This window comes from Aedes albopictus, chromosome 1, assembly GCF_035046485.1.
Source record: "Aedes albopictus strain Foshan chromosome 1, AalbF5, whole genome shotgun sequence".
Classification (NCBI taxonomy): domain Eukaryota; kingdom Metazoa; phylum Arthropoda; class Insecta; order Diptera; family Culicidae; genus Aedes; species Aedes albopictus.
This window is the reverse complement of record NC_085136.1, coordinates 56,905,857-56,931,860: the sequence shown is the minus strand read 5'-3', so window position 1 is coordinate 56,931,860 and position 26,004 is coordinate 56,905,857. Positions and strand designations below refer to the sequence as shown.

The following is a 26,004-nucleotide window of genomic DNA, read 5'->3' as shown; positions in this document are numbered from 1 at the left end:
AAAGCACACATGGTGGGCAATAAAGTCAAATATTTACTTCAAACAAAGTGAGCCATGCCGACAAAGAGACCCGGTCATCCATCCATCGCGCATCATCGCATCGAGGTAGGCCAGGCCATCGAAGTGTGGGAATTCGCCACTAATGGGAACTTGCTGCGGGCGGCGGCGTAGTCTTCGGTCATTTCGAAAATATGTTTGACACCGAAATGAGAGGTGTGATTTTTACCAAAAATGAAGTGTCAATGGAGACGCTTTGTTTTTTACCGATTTCGGAGAAACATTGAAGACAATCCAAAATTGTAGGACGTTCTGGTGAAGATTCGGATTCTCAACACACTGTTTTCCGAGATTGTCTTAAAAGTCATGATTCAGACGAAGCAAATGATTGCGCATAGTATGCTTATCAATGCGATAGCCCACAAAAATAGCGAACGGAATCAGAAATCACAGTAGGCCGGAATAACACAGCCCTAGATCAATGGCAAAGAAACCAAGCTGTGTATCGGTATGTATAGAAACAGCTGGGAATGCAAGAATCGAAGAATAGCTTTTATATCGATCTCGCCTTTCAGAGATGGTACCGTGTAGCCCCGTTGGTTTGACCGCTTTATATACGAACACTTCATTCAAACTAGGATGGGTTCGAACGTAACTCTGCTCCGAGAAAATGGTGAAATGAAACGAAGGATCAGAACGAAACAGCAAATAAGCGAAGACCACATTATCAAGAAGACTTGCAGCACTGATAAAAAACGGGAGTCAGTGCTAGCAGCGCCACCCCGGATAAAAGTGGTACTATTCATGATAGTGTGTGTACATTTTCATACTCGCACCAATACACTCTTACACTTTTACACAAAGGTACCACCTTAGCTCACCAGGCGGCGGTGCCGTCGGTGGCGCTTGCTGTTAGTATGGGAAAATAACAAAGTTGGATGTCTTCTTGATAAAGTAGTCTTTGAAATAAGGCTACCAGATATTGATAGTCGCAGGGGTTACTAAAAGTTAATGACTCCGTTAATTTGCATGAAGTGTCGTTCATATTATAGGGGTTCCATGGTAGTAGGTAGCGGTTAGTAGGTTGTAGATCATCATCTCTCCACGCGGCCACACGGTCTGAATGGATGGATGCTTCAAAGCAAATGGAACCAGAAATCAAAGGAAAAAACACGAACAACAGACCGAAGACGGTGTATTTCTTTTGAAAACCGTCTCGTTTGTTCCTGCCTTTGAATGCTTGCTGCTGGAACCAGAGAATCCATACGACGAGAGGCAGAGGAGGGAAGACCAAGAACAAGAACACAAAAAGAGATCACGCACAAAGTGCCTCTTTCGAGGGATATGAGAAGAAAAACTGCTCCGGCTCACCACCGCATTACATCGTTCACTGCTCTGTGATGTTTAAAAGCATTAAAGAGAAAAGATCAACCGCAAAGCCGGGCGCGGTCGGGCTGGACCCAGGTCGGGTCGATCCGCGGCGAGCCGCCCGTGAAAGATCGACCGAAGAACGGGGAAGCGAACGTGGCCATGAACATGAACCGTGTAAGCCACGCGCGAGCTTGAACATTTCGATTCCTGATTGTGGAAGAACAGTGAGAGAGGGTTCAGCGGAGGCTGGATGGAAATAGATAAAGAAAAAAAGTAGTGCCTAACCCTCGACTGAGATGATCTCTGCGATCTGCCTCGTCGAAGTGGAACGAAAGGTTTGTTTCAGAGAAATTCCTTAGTTTGATAGAATTTCGACCGATCAAAATCGTACACAAACTGAATGTGCGTGAAAAGTTTGAATTTGGAACTCTTTAATACCGTTTTAAACATCACTTCGAAAACTTCCTCAGCTAACAGGGGTTTCATGCATAAAAATCAATTATTTCTCCTGCAAAAAATAAAAGATACATTCATTAGGGTGCAATAATTAGCCTGCGCCGGGCATATCGCTTCAAGCGATTCCCGCCGCGCACAGCTCACCTCAGTAAGCCATGAGCGAGCTATACAACAGTGGAGTAATATCATCCATTCCACACAGTGACCGAAAGGCAATATAAGCCGAGTGCACGGTCGGTAAATCGATTTCACACCTTCGGCCATTAGCAATGCAGCGTTTCACAGAGGTATAGATACCTGGCGCGCAGCGGCCGCGATGGATAGAGCAGTAAGTAGCGAGAGAGGCGAACGGATCAAGGGGGAATGAAGAGAGAACGACAATAACAAAAAAAGACCGGGAGAGAATGTTGTACGCGAACTTGAAGGGAATGAACGTATCAATCATCGGAGAGGGTCGATTTTGCGCGGTTCTCTTTTGTGCTTGAGATTCGTTGCTAACGCTCACTCGGTGAGCTCTCGTTTTTTTTTTGAAATTCTTGGTCGGCTCTCTCTGAGTATTTAGATTTCATTCGACTGAGACAGTGCGTCCATTCTATTTAATTAACTTCAAATTTATTATTCTAACGAATCTTTTAACACATGAGATGTATGCACAACAATTTTTGAGTTCAAACCCTAGTTCGTTGCCTTCATTCTATTTTGAGTTGGAATCTATCTATCTCACTACTAGTTTCACCTATAGGAGGACCTTCAATATAAAAAGAGATGGGCCCATTGACAAGCAGGCCCTGAGAAGATCTCGTAAGTCAATGATGGCGGCCAAGCAGGACCATGAGAAACTCATGGCAACTGTGGCAGCGGCAGAACTCTTGAAGTTGACAGTTCAGAAGTCTACCCAGACGGACAAGCAATCGCAGAAGCGTGTGAGGCAGCCGTTAGGTGAGGAGCTACCAGGCAGCGTGGCTGTTAACCCTGAAGGTAAGTCGGACCCCAGCCAGGTGTCCTGGAACGCTGGGAAGGATGGACCTGAAAAGGCTGGCGCCCGTCTCGAATCGAAGGGAACTGAGGGTTGCTATCATTGATAGGTCTCCAGCCACCATAGGTTAGGGTGGATTACGAGAAGGATACCCCCTGGAGAACCTAGTGGACAGTAGAAGGAAGCGAAAGAATGAATCGGAAGTACAGAAGCGTAGGGACACCAGACCAAAGAAGCGTAGGAAAGTAGGTTCCAAGCACGAGAAGGGGGACGCGCTCGTGTACAAGACGGAAGAGTTCAAGTACTTGAAGGCGACGAGGAGCGACGCCAATCTCGTGAATATGGGAGCCGACATGCTTAGTATTAGACGTACTCGTACGGGTGAAATGATCCTCGAGCTCAAGCGCGACAAGAAGCTCAAGGGCACCGTCTATAAAAGTTTGGCGGAAGAGGTCTTTGGCGAAGGGGTCGAGGTGAGGGTTCTTACTGCGGAAACGACTCTGAAGGTGAGGAACCTAGATAAGCTCACCGAAGCGGAAAAGCTCGTCACGGCACTGCGGAAACAGTACGAGGTTCAGGTGGCCACCGCAGCCATTCGGCTACGGAAGGGCCCGGCAGGGACATACGTGGCCTTGGTACAGCTACCTGTGGCGGACGCAAATAAGTCCGTTAAAGTAGAGAAGCTCAAGGTGGGCTGGCAGTGTGCCAACTGACGTTGCACGAGCCACCGGTGGTTTGCTTCAGTAGTCTGGATCCTGAACACAAGTTATGGGACTGTAAAGGCCCTCACAGGAAAGAGCGGTGAAGGCGATTCAGCGCCGAAGGCCATAAGGCAAGCGGCACGAGTCCTTCCACGTGTTTGGTTTGTGCCGGAATATCCGCGAACAACAAGCACCCAAGGGGTAGTCCAAGGTGCCCGGCCTTCACAAGAGCCACAGCAGACAAGTCACAATGCAGATAACGCAGCCGAAGCTGAACCACTGTAACGCAGCCCAGCAACTGCTGTTTTAGAGAGTCGCTGAGTGGGAGACGGATATTGCCATTGTGAATGGGTCCGGAAAAATAGTGGCGAAATGAACGACCGGTGAACGGGTGAACGGGTGAAGAGTTGGTGTCTAGTTCTTACGAGAGCTTCACGGTCGCCAAGGTAAACGGGGTCTTCTTCTTTAGCACCTATGCGCCTCTGTAGTGGTCATTTGAGCAGTTTACGCAGATGCTGGACTGTATGACAACTGAGTAACTTCAATGCATGGGCAATGGAATTGGGAAGCTGTTTCATGAACCAGCGGAGTCAGATCCCCCTAGGCTCCCATTCTTTCCTAAGCAAACCATAACACTGTGAACTTACCCATTTTTGCACCAGGATGTGACCGAGAACCGGGTACACGGGTAGCTCAAGCTTTGTAAGCCTAGGCGTGATGGGGGCTCACCAGTAGGCTCTTCTGGGCCTCTTCAGAAATACCACACATCCGAAACCTGTTGAGATACCGACAACTCAATCGAAGCAATCGGTTGATATTTAAATATAAGGTATATTATCGTAGCAACCTGTAAATATAGAATAATACAAATTTTCCATTCCGCTGTTACTACTCGAGGAAGCAAGTTCTTTTATTTGAAGCTCCGCTTGGTTATGAGCCTTTAGCGCCGTGCCATTTTTCTCAAGAAGTTTCTGGAAGTTCGACTTTTCCACCAGGTGATGGTAGTGTGAACTGGGCGATGGATTTCCATGAAAATCGTTCAAGGTGTTACGTCTGTTTGTCTGTGTCTGAGCTCTGAAGCGCTCCTGATCCGGGAAAGTCTGTGGACCTATGTCAAGAACGACCACCTGGTGGCAGACGGAAGTCAAGTGGAAGTGGCTGTGTCAGCGAAATGAGAAGAACGTGAAGAAAAGCACGTGTCACGATTTTACTGCTGCTGCAAGAGAACCAGTTCGGGGTGATTCGAGCGACCGCAACGATCAAGATTGCTTGGTCGGCGTTGGCCAATCATCACCAGAAGACAACGCTGTCCACCAGGGTTTTGTTGCTGTAGCAGATGTGCGAGACTCGGTACACGGTAGATGAGGATATGGACGTCTATCTCACGAAAATGGAGGACTTGTACACCAAGTTGTGCAGCGCAGGAAAGGACCTGGAAGAAAACACCATGATGGCCTTTATCCTGCGAGGGATACCCAAGTCGTTACCAGCGAAGGTTGCCCGGGACGGCGGTATGTACGCTCTGACCATCGGGAGTGGGGTCACGGTGAACGACTGGACCATTGATTCCGGTGCAAATTCGCACACGACGTCCAACAGGTTTTTTTTTTTCGACGAGCTAGAACCAGCGACAGGTGAGATAGAGCTGGCCGACGGGCGCATAGTGGCTGTAGCTGCTACTGGGACCGGCGTGATCCAATGTGGACGGTTCTGGAAGAACGAACAAAATTCGTTTGCACCACGTGATATTTGTGCCGACGCTGACAGCAATCCTTATTGAAGTGTTATCGCGACGGAAGATGTCGAATCAACGGATCGAAAAACTATAGGGTCTGGGACCATTTGGGCAGGAGCACCTATTTTGGGCACATGCTAATATAACTCAGTCAATTTTGAACCGATTGACCTGATTTGTGAGCCACGATCAGATACGCACAGTATCTAGCAATGTACAAATATTCAAGTCAATCGGTTTGAAATTGACTAATTTATAGCAGCAAGTGCCCAAAATAGGTGCTCCTGCCCAAATGGTCCCAGACCCTATTTACTTCGCATTTACTATAGAAACATTTATTCTAATTAAACGGTAACATCGAGTAAAAAAACGCGTCTTGAATGATTTCAGGCCAAGGTTATATAATAGTAAACATAATACATATGAATGACAGAACAATATCAGGTTCGTATTCAGGGAGAGAAATATAGATAGCAGATGCCAACTCAATACGCCCGCTCAAACACTGCAATCTGCCACTCCAATAGAGAGACGAAGCTTCCGGAACGCTGGTGCGGAAAGACCCTTCGTTAGCATTTCGGCTTGTTGTTCTGAAGACTGAACGTAGTCAACTGCAATACACCCTTTATCAACCAGTTCACGAACAAAGAAATGTTTAACATCCACATGCTTCAATCTGGCTGAGTACTTGGGGGTAGAAGCAATCCGAAGGGTTGATTGGTTATCTTCGTGCAACAATACAGCTTCCGATGAAGTGAATCCCAAATCACGTAGAATACGCACCAACCATTGGCAGTGGCACGCAGCAGCAGTCTGCCTCTGTAGATGATAAGGCCACCGTGGTTTGTTTCTAATCGTTGTACCAAATACCACCGCTCCTGTAACCGACCGACGATCTGACGCATCGTCCCCCCAGTCGGCGTTTGAGTAGGCTTCAAGCATAGATAATTCATACATAGATTTCCCACTTGTCCATCAGTGCTTGTATTCAGTCGGAAACAACGATTACTGCGCCATCTTTTAGTCAACGGGTGAACTAAATGTCATGCAGTTTAATAAGGGGCGCGCATTTTTCATCTTAGTTACCCTGCGCATAACCATTTTTTTGCGGGCGCTTTCACGATTGCCATGGGCTGCCATGGGTAACTAGGGCAATCATTGTTATTTACATTACGAATTGATTGTTTACGTTCTTCTGGACCTTTTCAAATTTCAAATTCGGTGCGAGGATATTTTGGGAAAATCTAATAAAACTCGACCAAATGATAATAATGAGTGACGGATTGCAATCTCAGATCAATGAGATTGCTGGTGGCGGTGAGAATCGGTTCAGCTCATTGGGCATTGGGCCTGTGACAGCGGCAAGGATACAAATGAAGTGCTAAGGCTCTTGCTTTCGATCTTGTCACCCACAAGGACAAGATGGAACGAGGAGTCGCGGCCGCAAGATAGGTGCTCAATCGTTAGACAGGCATGATAATAGATGCTATAGTGTCATCGTTCGGTGTACCGCCGGGCCACGTTAGTTCCGGTGTTCGATTATTGAACCGACACTCTCCCTGATGACATAACTCCGGCAAGCTGTGCCCGGGTCTAGTGACGACGGAACAACAACCACCCCCACCTCCCCCACTTTAAGAACTGCAATGGGCACATCCGGGACCTGGGACCTACCACAATAAATCAATCCGGCATAGCACAGAACCCGCAACAATGTTTAGGCTTCACGACAGGCCGTAACTCACACCGTTGATACTTCCTGGGATCCTAGGGTGAGCTTTATTCTTCTGCAGCGTTAAAGAGAGTTAAATCATCATAATTTACCTAGATGTGATCTTGGGTGTGATTCTGCTGCAACAACAAGAAAGAAAAATGCATATGCGATTGACAGCTGTTGGCTTGGCATGCTATGTCCTGTTAACGTGTTTACATTTTGCTTCAGTCGGGAAATGCGCAGGGATACTGTGTGATCAAGTAGTTCACCCATTTGCCGTTGCTATTAGTTAGGCGCTGCTGTTTTGTTGCCAGCTTCTTCCCAAAGTTGCATATCTATGTTTTAACTAGCTGTACCCGGCAAACTTTGTCTTGCCTACTGCGTTTTTTGACGTTTCAAGTCCCTAGCCAAGTCCAAGTTCCCGTTCAAAATGTATGAAAACCAGATTTTCAAAAACTCTCAATTTTTCCATGTTTTTTGCCTCATAAACCTTCCTTGGGTAAAAACTAACAGAATAGGGGGATTCACTTAACAGCGTAAACTGATTAAACTGATTAAACGTCGCGATCACCAAGGCAATCTTTGATTATTTCATTCGCAAAATCATGAAACATTTCAAATAAGCAGAAAATCATGGCTTACGCAGCAATTTAATCTGTTTAGTGAGTACCCCTAATGAAACTAAAACGACCTAAATCGGACCTGCCATTCGTAAGTTATGCGCGGTCCCACGTATGCCACTGCATTTTTATATATATAGATTATCTAAGCTTCAAGCAACGGTCCATTGCTGTCTCCTTTGTACACCAGTCCGAAGTCGATCGTCCCTTTCACATAGCGCAGGGCTCTACGAAGATAGACCCAGTTTTCCTCACTTGGACAAGACTGGAAATGACTGAAAAAGTTTGCTGCTACTGCTAAGTCCGGTCGAGTAGTCATTGATGCATACATAATACAGTGGTTTTTCGGTTTTATCACGATCAAAAAAAAAAAATTACCGTGATATAAACGAAACCGTGAATATGGTGAAACGAGAAAAAATGTATTTTTTTTATTCAAAATCGTTCAGCTGTAAAATATATGAGTCGTAGTTCAGATTTTTTAACAGTTTTGGTGAACTGGACAATGCTGTATTGGTTTTATTTTGATTTCGGAATCTTTTAGAACAAGTGTGATAAAAACGAAACGGAAATCGTGATAAAATCGAATAGAAAACCGTGAATTTGGGAGAGTAGTGATTAGAACGACTAGTGATAAAACCGAAACGCCACTGTACAGCCTACCAGCTCTCGATACGGCTTGTCAGTCCTTTTATCTGGTTCAACCTTGCTCAATTAGCTTGTTCTCTAGAGGCGTTGAAATCGGTCGACATTCTTCCGTTTGGAAACGTCTGAGGAGTCCTTCCTAATAGGCTAATAGCTTCGCTGGCTGATCCGCATAGTTTTCTTGGAATCGTCCCGCTCAATCTTCATACCCAGTTCATACGTCGGTCATTTCAAACTCTCGAGACAAAGCCGCTTTAATCTTTTCAACGAATTTCAAAGATGGCCCAACTACCAGTACATCATCAGCGTAGAGAACGAGAACGACACACTGGTTGCCTGATGCCAGGGTGTACAAACAGAGATTGTTATCACTCCTCTTGGAACCAAGCCGCAGCACAAATTGATGAAACCGCTCATTCCACGGACGAGATGCTTGTTTCAGCCCATAAAGCGATCTGTTTAGCCGGCAGACTAGTCCTTCGTGTTGCTTAAATCCGTCTGGTTGCACCATGTAAATTTCCTCAGATAGTCTTCCGTTCAGGAAGGCTGTCTTTACGTCCATTTGATGAACAGCCATTCCTTCACGATCAGCCAAAGCCAATACAGTGCGCAGAGTATCCAAACGGGCCACGGGTGAGTAAGTCTCGGTATAATCAAATTCATGCTTCTGGATGAATCCTCTCGCTACGAGCCTTGCTTTGTAGCGAATCGGCCGATCGTCTTCAGGTTTCTTTATCTTGAACACCCATTTGCAAGTGATTGCTTTTCTTCCTGTGGGCAGCTGTACAAGAGTCCAAATGTCGTTACTCCCAGTGAATCCATTTCTTCTTGCATTTCCTTCTTCCATAGCGGCCAATCTCTTCGCATCTTCAACTCTGACAACTTCTCAGGAAAATTTTCCACATAACTCAGCGCATTGAGTGCATAACTGACGTATTCCACCTCGTAGTCTTTATGCCACCCTGGCGCTTTGCGATCGCGTACTGATCTTTTCTCAGAACGTTCAGCAATCTCGTTTCCACCATCACTTTGCACTGGTTCTTCGTGGAAACTTGCGTATTCTTCTTCTTCATCGGACTCAGAACTGATATCAGCAACAGCTTCATCGTCTTCATCTTCCACTGCGGACAATCGGATCACTGCAACTTCATTCGCTGGATTCTTCGAGTTCTTCATTTCTTCTTCGGCATGTTCTTCGGATTCCGCAGTTTCTACAAAATCAACGTTACGCGCAATCACAATTTCTTTCTTCTCTGGATGCCACACGCGATAACCATTTGGCGAATAACCGACAAGAATTTCCCGACACCTTTCCACACCTTCGGATCCAACTTCTTACGTCGTTCTTTTGGAACATGGACAAACGCTACAGAACCGAACACGCGAAGCTTCGAAACGTTCGATTCCCGTCCTTCCCACAGTTCGAAATGGGTTTTGTTCAACTCGATAGCACTCGACGGACATCTGTTCAAGATGTACGCGGCTACTTGCACTGCTTGTACAACAAGCGATCCAGAAGATGACGTTAAGTCAGACCGGATTATCGGTTTTAATGGTTTTGGGAAAATATCCGGGAAGCACTTGGGATATCAAATCGAAATTTTTCCTGAAAAAATTATGATTCCTTTATAAAATGAAACATCTGCATCAAAATAACGTCGAAAAGTTCAGAGTTATCGGATTTCTTCGCTTACCTTTTTCCGCCCAAAAAAAAACGTAAGTCCGCTCTGACTTAACGCCGACCAATTGTCGGCTGCAACAGATACTGAGTTCGATTCCTGCGATGAATTCGTTCACAGAAGACCTGAACGAAACTATTGTACGAAGATCCGAGCGGCCAAATAAGGGTGTCGCCACACAGCGGTATTGCAAAATGAGCTTTGCGCTCGTTGCAGAACCAACAACATACTATGAGGCAGCGAATGCTCTCGAGAGCAATTCATGGAAGGCAGTCATGGAGGAGGAGATGAAATCGCACCATCAGAACTCGACCAGGAACGTTGGAGCCCTCCCGGAAGGACGAAAGGCCGTCGGATCAAAGTAGCTGTTCAAATGTAAGCTGGAAGAGCACGGACGTGTCACTCGTTACAAAGCAAGACTGGTCGCTCAAGGCTTCAGTCAGAAGTTTGGCACTGACTACGACTAGGTGTTCGCACCGGTGGCGAAACGGGTAACTTCAACGGAACCGGTATACATGCATCAGCCGAAGGGATACGAAATCAGTTCACCCGAAGAAGTCTGCCACCTGAAGAAAAGCATCTACGGGTTGAAGCAATCCAGACGAATCAGGAACAACGATCGATAGCTGGCTGAAAGAACTCGGATTTGTCCAGTCAACCGCCAAAGTGTGTCTATACGTGCGTACTAGGGGAAACAAGCAAGTGTTCATCCTCTAGTACGTGGAAGACATGCTCATCGTCTGTGAGACCGAAAGCGAGTATGAAGCAATATTGCAAGCGCTGTCGGAGTACTTCAACGTAGTGCCTCTGGGTGACGTACGACAGTATCTTGGCATACAGGTGGAGTGGTCATTCGATGCTACATTTTCGTTAAACCAGCAACTAGCGTCGCGATCTGGCCTTGACATGGCGAAGCCATAACTCATCCCGATGGATCCCGGCTATCTTCAAGCAAAGGAGGAGGAAACCAGCAAGCTACCACACAATATATCATTCTCTAGTAGGATCGGGTGACACTGATCTGAAATGGTGGATGGGCTAATGTCCACGTTGCTTAGGCAACCTGCTAGATGGAAGTAGGTTCAGATGAACACTACTGATGAACACAGATCCGGCTCGAAGCTCAATGGGGGCATTTGCCAATCCTCGGATGGCCACCCTGCCTGCATAGATAACCAATGGGGTCATAGTCGACGGGATAGTGGCTCTAAGGGGGACTCAACCGGCATGAATTCTGAATTTCTGAATCAAGGAGAGCTTGCGGTAAGGATGTTGGAGCGACGATTAACCCGTTCGCGAGAGATGGGTTGGTTAAACCGTCACTACGAGGAGTGAGGGTAGAAGCTTGAGTACCCCCCAGCGAGCAAGTAGTAGGAGCAACATGAGGCGGTACAGTGGTCGGATGCGCACATGGCTAGCGTAGAACTCATGCAGGCGCTAAACCGCAACAGGAGTGGGCTACCAACGCAGTTCGACGAGCTGATCGGTCACATGAGTGGTCGGAGTCATTAAAGACTTCAAACAAGGTCTGCCGAAGCTCCGCAAGTCGGTGGTTGGCCAAGAAGGAGTACGAGCTTCTGGCCGAGGTATTAAGTGTGGCTGACGCGCACAAAGAAGAGCGGTCCAGCCAAACGGACAGCTTCTCTTTTGTTGGGAACGCCACGGATGGTGCATGAAACCATGTAGCTCGCTGGAGCCCTTGGTGAGAGGGCAAACCGCCCCACGGCTCGAGTTGCATGACCGAAACCTGCCGGGAAGGCGCGGAAGGAAGTAAGAAGCACCAGTCACAAGGAAATGAACAGTTGAAGAAGAAAGAGACGGCTAGTGCGAGCAACCACCCAAGTAACAATCGCCAGCCGCAAACAAGGATGCATGCTGAATTGTTGCTTTATAATGGTAATTATAGCTGAACTAAAATTATGCTGTACATATTACTGTGCAAATGCTTTTTCAATTGAAAAAGTAGCCAATGCTCAACTTTTCGTATTGGTATCAATAATGATAATTTAAAACATTTTTCAAGCGTTTTTTAAGATTTTTATTCGACTCGCAGTAATTCCTTTACAACATAGTTTAACAAGACTTTTTTCTGCTTCTTGTTAAGTTCATGTAAAAAATAGGACATGTATCTGAATAATGTGTTTTTCACAAGTCAAATAAGCGCTTTCGTTTCATCATACTTCAACTCAGAGTACATGATGAAAAACACGTGTTTTTTACCGAACAACAGCTGAATTAATCTGTTGTTCAGTCGTTAACCATAATGTTGTGCTAATTCACCACTGCTGTATAGGAGTCAGAGTCTGATCATTATTAAACCACGGGAAGTTTATGTTTTGATTTGAGCGCTGCAATTCATCATCTCTAGGATGGCGCAGATAGGAAGGCATGTGGCTGGCAATCGACGGGTCTCGAGTTCAAATCTGGATTTAGGTAAATTTATGTGTAGTTATTATTTCACAATATTTGTTCACATCATTAAGTTCCAATCATAAACTCTCGTGGAAATTGAAAAATTTTGCATTTTTTTTATTTTTAATCATTTTTGCTACAGCTGAATATCAGTTTTACTATATATTTGTAAAACGATTTAACAACAAACATTTCAGTTGGTACACAACACTATGCTTTACAATTTCTCCAAATTTGTGTGAACAAAACCCGAACAAAGATTGTGCCTGAAAATTATCCAAATGTTATTCAGCATTATGCTGAATCAGTTCGTCGTAAAGGTGCTTGTAAAATGAGTGATTGTTAGTTGGGCAGGCACCTAAGCCGGTTGCAAAACGGGGAAGGAGCATAGAAATGAAGCCCCAAGAGGCCGTTCCCAAGAAAACTAAGGGCTAACCGGACCAAAGGTAGCAGAACCCTTGAATCACTGTAGGGAAACGGAAAGTCATTGAGAAAAATGCTAATCCAGCCCACAAGCACGATAGGAGCGACGCGCTGATCTTCAAGGTCAAGGCGAACCAGCATAGGAGACTAAAATTTACTCTCGTCGCTGGACACGAATACACGCAAAAACGGCTACGCTCAAAAATGTGTTCGGCCTGCACATTTTTTAGTAAACATTCATGCCGCACAATGACTGTGTTGGAAACACACATTTTTAAAAATTGCTCGTACGCTCACATGAGCATGTATTTTGCAAAAATTTCGATATGGCAACCTCACTGGGTTTATAAACCACCTTCAAATACCGAAAAATATTGATATTTTGCAAAAATGTGAGCGTACGAGCAATTTAAAAAAATGTGTGTTTCCAACACAGTCCCTGTGCGGCATGGGTGTTACCCAAAAATGAGATTTGTTATTTTAGAGAGTATGAAAAGCATCCGACGCGTCAGGACAGGAGAGATGATGCCGGTGCTGAAGAAGAAGGCGACCAAAAAAGGCATCTTCTACAAGGTACTGCCCGAAGAGGTCTTTAGTGAGAAGGTACAGGTGAGAGTGACTCTACAGTGCAAAAGCCTGGACAAGATCACCGAAACTCATCGACACACAGTGTCACAATTACCGTGCCGCCACGCAGCAACGACTGCACAACAAGCTAGGCTGCGAGACGGATCACGAGCGAACAAAGGCGGAGCTAGGAGGACTGGTTAAGGGCAAATCGCCAGGAGGAAGACAACTCCGGACGCGAAGGTCAACAAGCGGCGACCAAGGCGGAGGACGATCTGCGGAGCCTTCACAGAGTGCGGAACTAGAGACACACAGCCATGGACCGAGCAGAATGGAGACGGCTCCTATGTACAACAGACGTCACTCAGGCCTTAGTCTGACCGGTATGGTACGTCGAGACCGGTAAACTTCCCCTTACGCCTGGCACGGACCATCATTTTTCAAGTTGTCACTAGAATTTAAGTAAGAGTACTTCTATTTCAGTAAGACGATCACTTTGCAAGTGTCTCGGCATCAGGCATGAAATCGATACCAGCGTACTGGCAACAAGGTTCCTTCATCGTGAGCACACTTTGAACAAATCGGAGAGAGCCAAAATCCGCTGGAGAGAGAGCCCAGAGCGAATCGAACAACCATCCAGTCCAGAGTTTGGACGAAGAAGTCGCATCTGACGGCCGGGCCGGCGATCGAATCGAAGAGGCAGGTATCGAGCGAGAAGGACCCCAAAAGAGAAGCGCAAAAGAGCAAAACGTATTTACGGCGGCCGTCGTCGTCATCGTCGTCAGCTTCAGCGGCGCAACCCCAGCCGAAACCAGCCCAGCACGGCAGTGCCGGAGGCGGTCAACTTCAAACAAACTGCTCTTCTCCTTCACTTTGGATATATCCGTCTGCGTTCGTTCAATCGTTCCGTCCGTCTACTGAAGTTCTTCTGTGTCGGTCGGTCGGCCGGTCGGTTCGATTCAAACTTCAGTCAATCGCGCCCGCTGCTCAGTCAGTCAGTCATTGAGGAACGGTTCACGAGTGCGGACGAGTATTTTCGCCGGTGCTCGGGATTTTTATCTTCCTTCTGGAAAATAAATCGGTTTCGGTTTCGGTTATGTGTTCTGAAGAACTTTGTTTATCGATTGTGTGAAGGGTTTTGTTTTGTGCAAAGGGATTGCATCGCGAATCCGAGAGCTGTTATGCGGACGATTGCCGAACTGGGCGGTGTTTATGAGAAGGGAGAAGTTTGCCTGAGTGGGAATCGGAAGAAAGTTTTGAGTTTGTTTCACTGAAGTAAAGTGATCTGAATATTGAATTGTACAATGATCGCTGCTTAGGAGCGACAAATATCCCTAATCGAAGTGAGCTGAGATTTTGAAATACCTACAAGAAAATAAGGAAGCGGTGAATTGTGATAGGTCAAGTAACCATGGCAACGAGCAAGGGCGGCGAGTGCAGACGCCTGCTGGGATTGATGCTGTCAGTTTTGGTGCTCGCGCTGGGTTCAGCCGGAGCGGTTGATGAGCTCAAGTGTGAGCTGATCACGGTATCAGCCTGTCAGAATTTGGTTTATAACATGACGGTAGCTTCGGCACCGATCACAACGGCGATTTCTACGGCCAGTGGTTCCGGCAATTCAACCGGATCTGGCGAAGGAACCAGCGGCGGTGAAACCGGCGGAATCAGATCGCAACTGGATGCGGAACTTTTGGTAAGTGAACTTTAGACCCGGGGATGTTCGAGGGTCATATCTTATCTGGTCGGAGCGCGCTGATGAGCGTTGTTTATTGGGTTATGATGTTGGGCGAAGAAGATAGACATCCATGTCATAAAAGCACTGCACACACTATCAGTGGGTTGTGAAACGAAGTTACACATTCTGAGGTTATTTTTCCAGCGATCCAGAGCGAACGCGGTGTGTTGCGAAGAGTAGTGAAAAATGTACGGGGCAAAAACACCGCATGAAGTTTTGATGCGGCCGAAACCGGTTCGGGCGCTCTGTGCTCGCTAATGGTGCCACTATGGGCAAGATTTGAGGTCCGATTTTGAAAATCATCAAATGTCGGTTTTTTAGATCTCCCAGCTGATAAGATGTGGGGCGAGATCACTCAATTTGAGCGAATTTTCGCCACTTTGCAGGTGTCATTCGCCCACAATCCACTATCTCTTTTCCTACCCGATTCTTCTGTCTGTATCTCTCTCTGTTTTGTTGTTGTTGCCTTCTTCTTGTTCGCCTGCTTGGATTGACTGTCTGTGCGCGCCATGATATTGCGGTTCGCTTCCATCCAGAAGATATTTTGTTTTTTACGTTCCACTAAGTCGATTCGGGCGAGCAGCGGCAGTGGCTGCGACGGCGGCGGTGGCGGCCGCGGCGGCTATCTACCAAAGCGAAAGAATAGCAGCGAATTGCTTTTAAAGTATTATTTTGTTCCTCTGTGCGGCCGGCACATGGGCTGCGCGCTCTAGCGGTAAAGTGGCGGGATGGCGGGCAGGCGTGAGGAAAAAAGATTCCGCCAGTCGCGGCCAGATTCCGGGCGGTTTTTGCGCTTGTTTTGTAATCGACTTCTTGAGCCAAGCAAGCGGGTTTGAATCATTCTTTTTTGCTCTCCTCAGGAAATAATAAAGTGAGATTTAATTCTGTCTACGTCGCGTGGATTTAGTCCCAGGGCTTGCTTTGACAGTTTCCAAGGAGGCGAAATGCTGTCAGTGACGATCAGGGTCGCCATGTAATCTGCTGGGGCTTTGGAAGTGGGCGGCCAGATGCCTGCGCTAAATTGGAGGCGGCCGCCTCGGGTGCTCCGAAAGAATAGAACCCTTATCAGGGACGCAAAATGTGTTTGCGGTCATAAATTTATACTCGGCTATCTTATCAATATAGCCTTTTATACATATGTGGATACTTCCTTCGCGCAAGCAAAGCGACAGTACGGGAAAAAATGCCGACAAAGGGGTCACCGCCGCCGCCGCCGCCCCCTCGCTCCACATTTCCTTATGACTGACTGCACACAACCTCTGAGCGGCGGTAATTGCGATATCAGGTTTCGACGCTTCTTCCCGTAGGCGCACGATTCACCTTCGCCTCGAACCGACAATAATTGGTATTTAATTGAACAATTACAGCTCCATCTACGATCGGGCAGCTTTTAGCCGCCCTTGCCTACCGCGCCGAAGAGGTGGATTCCAGCCGCCGTCAATTTTGGCCATAAACGGTTCTAATTGATCCACTTTCTTCTGTCAAGCCGGGCGTCTCTGTTTACATTCGAGCAAGCCCGTGATTCTTCGATTCCCCGATTGCGGGGATTTTTTGTTTGTGTTGTGCCTGGCTTGCCTGCGCTTGCTTGGATGGGCGCACGGAATGGCGTTGATAAGATTGTGACTAGACGGCGGCTCGCCGCCTTTGAACTGGCCTCCTCGCGGGCTGGGAAAACAGAGCGTTGAAAAGCTTTTAGCACCACTTTACGATATGAGCCTAACTGCTTTCAATTTCCCCAGACTTCCAGGGACTTTATCAAACACGCATCGCGTGCGCTTATTGCCCGACCCTAGATTTGTCCGCGCGATGGACGGACATGGTTCTTCGATCCGTTGCTCCCGGAATCGATGTCAATTAAAAGTGCACGTCGCCTGTCGCGCGGTCACGCTCCGTCGACGGCTCTGCATTCGGAGACGATGGCGAAAAGAGACAAGCATCCTGCATTAATTGAAACAGCATCAAGCATCAGCTTCAGTACTAGGCTGTGAAATGGTCCGCGAGATGTCACCCGGGAGATAGTCGCGGCGCGCAGTAGAAGACTACGTGTGCGATGATGCCCATATTGGTGGAGAGCAAGTCCCATCAACGTAGCATGCCATGCCGTATCGCCGCCAGCCAATGGCGGCGACGGCGGCGGCGGCTCTTATGACTAAAACCGCCGCCACCGACTGCGCTGTGCCTCGCCGTTCATATGGCTTGTCATTTTAATTGCATTCTAATTCACCGGAGAGATGTGGCCTACTATGGTGGCGAAGCTGATGAAGAGTCAGGCGCAAGTCAGGCGAGTCGAGTGCGCCTTCCGCGCAATTATATCGTCGTGATCCATCTCCGCTGAGTCTCGATCGAAGACTGGAAGGGAGTTCTCCATATCGGCAAAGTCGGTGGGACACGGCAAGTCTCTGAAAATGGAGCGAAAATGAAGTAATTAATCGCGTATATATTGGCGGCGTGGCGCGGTGGTTTTTCATTTCTGTCCTGCTGTGAACGACCGTTACCGATTTTGTCGTTGCTGCCCGATCGGAATGTTGATGCTGCTGGGCTAGAGACCCTTTTTGCAAGACGGTTCGACACAGCTGATATTGAAGTTCTTTGGCAGTTTTTCTATGGAAGTAACCTGAAGTAACTATTGCGCTTGTGCTTAGTGGTTTGGAATGTGCTTTCTTGGCACAAAGAACCTTTGACCGGGTCTTCGTCAGCTGTTCTAGGGACTCTACTGAAATCTCATTCTATCGTCATAACTCCATCCAATCAACCAGCGCCGTTTCTTCGTTGCCATTGATCACTGGCAGTTTATGCTGTCAAACCTTCTCTTCAAAACACTGAAACTGGGCCCATAACCCTTTGAACACTTTACTAAGTAGTGCCCGTACAATGTAATAAGCTACTTTGTCGGAAGCTGCTGCAATTTCACAGCAGTTAACAATGCTGTTGACAGAAATTCGATCCTGGTGATGCAAGGCTACTTCTAAGGCTTTTACTTGTATTCCTTCTGTTGGTAATCAGATGGTTCGATTGATCTCATCTGTTGTATGATTATGGCTTCTTGAGAGGATAATCATCTGAAGTTTGGAGCAGTACCAATAGACTGGATCATCTGATTGGAAGTCCTCCAGCTCCGGTTCAATTTCAGGCTACTGGCATGTTACGCATAATACGCCTAACCTAGCTGTTAAGAATTTAAAAGATCTTCCTCGCCAGAAGGGTCTCGTTGCCAACGGATAGGAAATGTTCGTTACCTTGAGAATTTGCTCAGCAAAAAATGCAGTGGACCTTCACAATTTGAAGAACTCCTCGTTTTGTAATGACATACTTCCTTCCTGTATCAGACCGTTGTCTAGGTTCTCTTTACCAAAAAAAAAGACCTGTCGACTTACGCTAGTAGAATTAGCCTGTGTATGCGCAAAACTTGTTGTCTTTTACTGCGAGGCTAGCCTTCTTTTGGTGCTATTCTGCAAACACATTCTGCAACACATTGAAACTAGGCTCGCAGTAAAAGTCAAAATCTCACAGCATACATGGGCTAGTGCTGGGTTGGTCTTAGTTCTAACTGAATATGCAAGATGATGTAGCCGTTAAAGCCACTTGGGCTGTATTTGACTCCTGTTTCAGCGGAGTTTCCTCCAAACATGGCTTTTTCTTGGAGATCGCGAGTTTCGAATGAATCTTCGTGATTTGTAACTAAATTTTGAAGGGAAGTCTACACTGACAGCACTGCGACCTACAATCGATCAGTTGCTGTCGAACGACACAAGGTAAACTTCAATTCTTGTTGATTCCGCCCAGAGCTTTAAGAAACTAATACTTATGACACACATGTGATACAGGAATCACTGTACAATAATTCTCTCCGCTTGTACCATTGTACGTGTATCCCACTCGTGTCACATGTCTGTCCGGAGTATAAGCCTGATTGTCGCGTCGCGATCACTATTTCGTTCTACGAAAAGAAAGAAATACGAATCGTGTTCTGCATGCTGTGAGTTTTTGACTTCTACTGTGAGCTTTGTTTTTGAATTTCCAGCTAAATTGAGCATGGTAATACCGAAACAGGACCAGCCGTATAAAAAAATGTCAGCACACATAGGCTAATTGAACTGACAGCATAGACCAAACCGTAGTGATTGCACAAACAACAATAATAAAACTCACAGCATCTCTCGTAAGATGATGGCATTCATAAGTAGCCTCGTTTTGTGTTACGGATCGACCTTGTTTCCTCTAGTATTCAACTCACGGATGTTTTTCCATCATCGATAAACACTGTCAGAGGCGCCAAACCAAACGGCAGATCTATTGATCGTCGCCAAAAACCATGCTTGGTGAGCCCCTTCGTTGCAAACAGTTGGATTTCCAGCTGTTTGACAGTCCTTCAAAGCAAATGGTAGATCCATGTATGTAGACAAATGCATGGAAAGGCTTCACAGGAACCTCCATTTAGGGTAATGAGTCGAGGGTGTAGAAATAGAATTTCTACTTCGAAGAACTGCAGGCTGTAAAAGAGTATCGTTGATTGCATGGTGATTACGGTAGTTTCAGTTGACTTTGAATGTTCTGAACTCCAGGATATTTTGCATACCTTACAATGTCGTATTACCTCAGAACGATTTTCTCGTAACATTTCTGAGTACTATGGATAACATTGACCGATAACCGCTAACGTAGATTGCATTGTGATCGCGGTAGATTCTGTAGACCTTGAAAGTCCTGCACTCCAGGACATTTTGCATATCTTACAATGTCGTACAACCTTAAGAAAGATTTTTTTTTTTTTTTTGTTTTTTTCTTTGTATTTGTGAATTTTAACTTATTGCTAATTCTTCACACCTTAAGAAAGATTTTCTCGAAACATTTTGGAGTAGCGTGGATAACAATGACCGATAATCGCTAACGTAGATTCAATGGCGGTTGTGGTAAATTTGGTAGAACTTGAATGTCCTGAACTTCAAAGCATTTTGCAAATCTTGAAATGTCCCCAAAACCGTAAAAATACTTCTCGTTTAATTACAAAGCAACTAGAAACATAATGGGTTAAAACCGCGAAGTTTTATTGAATTAAAGCTGCGGTAGATTTGGTTGACCATGTAAGTCTTAACTCCAGGATAGTTTGGATATCCTAGAACATTCAAACAAACCGAGAACAGCTGCTTGACTGTCCCATGAATTTTTTGCATTGATTTCATTCAGGGCTTACAGACCATATGACTTAAATTCCAAAACGTATTGGAGGCCTTGGGGTTCTTCGTCTTCTTTTTGGCTCTACGCTCCCACTGGAGCTCGACCTGCCTCTCATCAACTTTGTGTTGTTCATTGAGCATTTCCACAGTTATTAATTGAAGGGCTTCCTTTGCCTGCCATTGCATCAATTTGTATATTGTGAGGCAAGTACAATGATACAATATGCCCAGGGAGTCGAGAGAATTTTTCCGACCGGAACGGGAATCGAACCCACCGTCTCCGGATTGGCGATCCATAGCCTTAACCACTAGGCTAACGGGAGACCCCACCCTTGGGGTGATCGAGGTTTATTGGACGTAATCACCAGAATACATCGAACACCAAGGATCTCCGTAACCTTTTGGGGTTTTGGAGGTGTTGCAAGGAGATTTCAAGGCGTTTCAAAGCGTGTTAGTGAGAGTCTCAGGGATGTTTCAGGTGGCTTTAGGGGGTTTCAGAAGCCGTTTTAGGCAGGTGAGTTTCGTGGAAGTTTTCAGGGGGTTTGGTCGTTTTCCAGACATTTCAAGTCGATTCAGGGGTTTCAGATAGGTTTGAGGAAGCTTCACAGGCGCTTCAGGAAGTTTCAGAGCGATTTTAGGGGGCTTCACAAGCTCTTATGTGTGCTTCAGGGTAGATTCAGGGGGTTCCACAGGCATTTCAAGCCGCCTCAGGGCATTGCAAGTGGTTTCTGGGGGTTCCGGGGAGCTTCACTGGCTTGTGAAGCCCTCAAGGGAGCTTCAGGGAGATTTCAGGGGGTTTCAAAGGCGTTCCAAGGCATTTTGGGGCGTTTAAAGGCGTTTCTGAATGGTTTTAGGAGACTCCCAAGCTTTCAGGTGCGTCTCAGGGCGTTTCAAGTGGTTTTCAGGGTTCCGGGTAGCTTCACAGGCTTTCAAGTGAGCTTCAGGGAGATTTCAGGGGGTTTCGAAGGTGTTTCAAGGTGATTTGGAACATTTCAGGGGGTTTCAGATGAGTTGTAGGAGCATCCCAGGCGTTCAGGTGAGCTTTAGTGAGAAATCAGAGAGATTCCAAAGGCATTCCTAAGCTTTACAGGGTGTTTCAAGGAATTCAGAGGGGCTATAGGAGGTGTTTGGTAAGTTCACAGGCTTTCAGTTGGGCTTCTTGGGGATTTCAAAGAAATTTCACAATCTCTTTGGTGAGCACCAAGTAGTAAATAGTGGCATTACACGACATTTCAGTTAGGTTTTATGGGGATTTCAAAAGTCTTCACAGACTTTCAGGGTGATTTCAGAGACGTTTTAGGTGGCTTCAGAGGGTTTCACGGGAGCTTTAGGGGGCTTCAAGAGTGTTTCAGTGGGTTTCAGGAGGTTCTTAAAGCATTTCAAACCTGGTTAGAGCATTTCACAGGCTTTCAGGTAAGCTTCAGAAAGATTTAAGAGGGCATTTCAGAGCAATTTCAGGAGACTCCCAGGTGCTTATGTGAGCTTCAGTGGGTAATTAGGGAGGCCCAGAGGCATTCCGAAGAGGTTATAGGGGATTTCAGGAAGCTTCACAAGAAACAGAGCTAGCTGAATAACAGTTTATTAGGCTAACGTTAGCTCAATAGTGGTTTGCTTCACTCATCTTCAACAAAAATGTTTGTTAAGGTCACAGGTTTTCAGGCGAGCTTCAGAGGCGTTTAAGGGCCTTCCCAGCATTTGGGTGAGCAGCAAAAGGAAATTCGGCGGGTTTCTGAGGCGTTCCAAGGCGTTTCAGAGGGGTTTGCAAAAGCCTGGCTCAGAAGCGTTTCAAGGTATCTTCAAGGTGTTCCAGGGGGTTTCACAAAAGTTCAAGGAAACTATACAGTCTCTCAAGTGTGCTCCAGGGAAGTTTCAGAGGGTTTCGGGGAGCTTCACAGGCTTTCAAGTGTGCTTCAAGGAGATTTTAGGGAGGTTTCAGAGGCGTTTCAGGGTTTTATCAGACGGATTTCAGAAGACTTCAAGGCGTTTATGTGTCCAGCAGCAGGGGGGAATCAGTAGGGTTCTTGAAGCCTTACAGGGAATTTCAAAAGGTTTTTTGAGGCAGCATCAGAAGGAAATTAGACGAGTTCATGACGTGTTTCAGAGGGGTCTGGTTTAGTGGCGTTCCAAGGTATTTGAGTGTTCAAGTACGTTTAAAAAAGGTTCTTGCAGGTTTCACAATCTCTCGTGTGAGTTTCAGAGAAGAGGTTTTAAGGGGTTTCGGGGAGCTTTACAGGTGAGTTTTAGGGAATTAGGGAGGGGTGTTTCAGAGACGTTTCAAGGCGAGACGTTTCAGCTAGTTTTAGAAGAACCCCAGGCGTTTAGGTGAGCTTCCGAAGTGAAATTAGCATCAGGAGGTAATCAGAAAGACTCCTGAGGCGTTTCAGAGGGTTTCAGAGCGGTTTGCGGAAGTCTGGTTCACAGGCGTTTCAGAGTGTGCTCTAAAAGGTTTTAAAATAGTTCCGGAAGAATTTACAGGCTTTCCGTTGAGCTTTAGTGGGTTCCAAAGGCATTTCATGGCGTTTCAAAGGGTTTCAGATGGAGTGAAGAGGAAATCGGGGATATTCACAGGCTTTCAGCGTGATTTAAGAGACGTTTCAGAGCGTTTCTGAAGACTTTTCCGGGTTTCCGGGAGTTTTAGGTGATTTCATGAGAGTTCCAGGGGGCTGCAAAAGGGCTCCAATACGTTTCTGATATCAGACTAATTACTCTTGTAGATCCGATGACCTACTCAAGGCGGTTCTTGGAGATCCTCAGACATTGAACTCACCACTTGACAGCACATTGCTGCATGAGGCTGTGTAAGCATGAATTTTATTCAAAATGCTCCAATTGATTACTGATTACACTGGAAGATCCGATGGCTTGTACTACAGGGAGTTTTCGGATACTTTTCGATAGCTAATTCGTGGTTCTTGGGATGGAAGGGTGATAAACGTCAAATTATGTAAGAGTCCACACTGTCAATTAATGCGACAGTTAAGCCAACTTGTTTACACATTGTGTTGTTTACATGAACTGACAGCATTGCTCGTGTGAGTAACAACAATGAGCCATAGTAGTTTCGCAGCGCGGCGTCACGAACACTAATGCAAATATACTGGTTGAAAATTTGCCCATTTGATTTTGCCGGAAACAGCTGATTTTTGTTTACTATTTTCAACCAGTAACTCAGGTAGTGTTCGTGTAATGTAACGTGTACGTACACGCAACACCACTAAAAGCAGAAACCACTATTTTACGAAACGATAACAATGTTGATGATGACATTGATTTTCACGGGTTAGGACGCGAGCTCCTGTCAATTTTGCATTCATAAATTCGGCTCGTAAAATGGCCTACGACAAAAGCACAATCTGCCAGAAATTGACTGAGATTGCTGTGGCCTTTGTCGTCGATGGACTTATCCACGATCTTCTTTTTCCTCTGGATTGCTTTTTCTTTTCTTCTGTAACTGCGGACACTGTTTACAAAAAATGATATATTCATGAACAGCGACCGAAAGTTCATTGGATGTTTACCGGATCTCGCCGGATGCAAGATGTGAGCAGTGATTTTAGTAAACACGGCCCACAGTTACCGTTTCACAGCATGCTGTCAGTTGGCGTGTGACGTCATCGTGGATAAGTTCATGATGATACAAATTAACTGACAGCATCTCTCATAAGATGATAGTTCATCAAATGATTACAATTTTTATGAATGAAAATTTGACAGGAGGTAGCGTACTAATATGTGAATATCATTTTCAACACTGTTGTCGTTTCGTAAAGTGGGTCATGGTGTACAAATTCAAATAAACAGTCCAGAATCTGCCAGAATACTTTACAGCCCGGATTCGTTGGTTGGGTCACGACTGCGCCCCGATTAGCGAACCGTGTCCGTTCGTTGGGGCAACTGACAACTGATCAAAATGCTCTAGACACATGCAAGTGACGAGAAATACCTCCTTTTGTCACTCTTATCGCGATAAGTCGCTATGGATAGCCTTATAAGCGCTCCTCAAACGTTGAATTATCGCTGAATAAGGATATTATAACACACTGTGAGAACCTTTGATGCAATTTTGACTGACAGAATGAGTGATCTTCGCATTACAGTGCTCCCAGCTCTGCGCGCATTGCGCCCCAGTCGTTAATCACAAAAGCCCATAACCTCCATCATATCTTCCTCGATCTAAAACCGTTTTCTCAAGGCTCCTGTGGTTTTTACTCGCTAAGCCGCTGACTACCTTTTACCACAGAGAACAGACATTTAAGCTCGAACAAAAATACGTCAAAATCGTGTGTAAAGGATTTAAGTGTACCTCAACGCCACCAACGGAGACTGCCCCACATAAAAAGTCGATTTGACCCCACGATGGCAGTGTTCATCGTTAAAATACACTAGCCCACAAAGCGACACGAGCGCCAAACGGCCAAAAACGGCGAGCACTGGAAACAAATTTGACAACACAACATTGTAAGTGTGGGACGCTAGCGCCGCGCAACGGGGGCATAACCACATACTCTGAAATGACCGTTACAAAGTTTTACACAAGGCAGAAAGCGAAGATAGACGTCTGTTCTCTGTGCTTTTACGCACCTTTAACGACTTCTGAATGTGCGCACTCTCGCACTATCTCCTCGTCAAAATCTCACGCACTGCGTCGCGCCGTCGAATTGCCTTCCCAGGGGTGGTCGTCGTCATTCCCCAGCTCCAAGCCTACTAGATCAATTCCCACGGAGCCGCAAATTTGTCCCGAATTGGACCACATCGTAAAAAAAATCGCTGCCACCTCCACCGCCATCACCACCCTTACCATTATTCCCGATTGATTTGGACGACCGCTGAACTTTCACATCTCACTGTGCTCGCTCGCCACTGATCCATGGATGCGGACGAACGCAGTGGACCAGCTTGATGAGTGAAATCGGAGTCAGTCGCGCAATGGCGGCGGCAGCAGCAGCAGCAAAAAATTAAAATTAATTACAAGAGGCTTGATGCCCGGAGATTGCGCGAGCAAGAAGCAGTCAGTGAGCGAGCATTCAGCCAGCCAGCCAGCCAGCAGTGAAAGAAGGAGCTAAGCCCCCCGAAAAAAACACGCACCAGCTCGATCTGACCGCCACGCCGCGCCGGTCGGTGCGATTTCGATAAAGCTATACAAAGAAAGAGGAATGGGATCGAGTGGAGGCGGCGGAGGAGGATACAGAGGATGAGGAGGAGGACGAAAGCGACGGCCAGCTTGGAGTGAGTGGTTGCCGGATTGATGAAATGAAGAAAAGCCAGTAGGTCGGGGTCCGAGAGGATGATCGCTACAACTTGATTTATATGGGTACAGTGGAGGTGCGCTAATGCGGACGGTTCGCGTCGGGTGTGGGAAGATTCGGAATGTGACGAAGGGACTGTATCCAGTATTATACTCGCCCGAGACGATGGCTGGATAGTGGTTGCGCTGCAGCCGTGTCAGTCAGCTCGGTCGAGTAGGACGAGATCCGATTGAAGACTGATGATGGCAGATCTAGCAGGAGCGGAGGGGACGATCGGCAGCCGGCCAGAAGCGGCAGCTACAAAAAAATACTGAAGTAGATGAACATGATCAGAGCACACTTGGAGATTGTTTTCGAAGCCAAGTGAAGGAGCGGAGACGGACAATGCGGCGAAGAAGAGTGAGGATGATGACGGTTAATCCCTAAATTGTTAATCGAAGCGCTCCGTTGGCAGGCAGGTATAAGCCGGATCGATATATTCTAATCCCCTGCCGGAGTTGGAAGGCGGTGATTGAGCAATGAAGGCGCAGAGAAGAGAAAGGAAGGTAATCGA

General features: G+C 46.4%; 1 protein-coding gene across 1 annotated transcript in view; it reads left to right on the top strand.

Moving 5' to 3' along the window:
• Positions 1–13,944: 13,944 nt before the first annotated feature.
• The window catches only part of LOC109427511 (frizzled-3), a 46,291-nt gene continuing 34,231 nt past the window's right edge, over positions 13,945–26,004 (top strand). Inside the window, exon 1 of the mRNA XM_019703065.3 lies at positions 13,945–14,989. Within this exon, the coding sequence (XP_019558610.3) occupies positions 14,708–14,989 (282 nt within the window). The 5' untranslated portion in view covers positions 13,945–14,707. The remainder of the gene's footprint in view (positions 14,990–26,004) is intronic.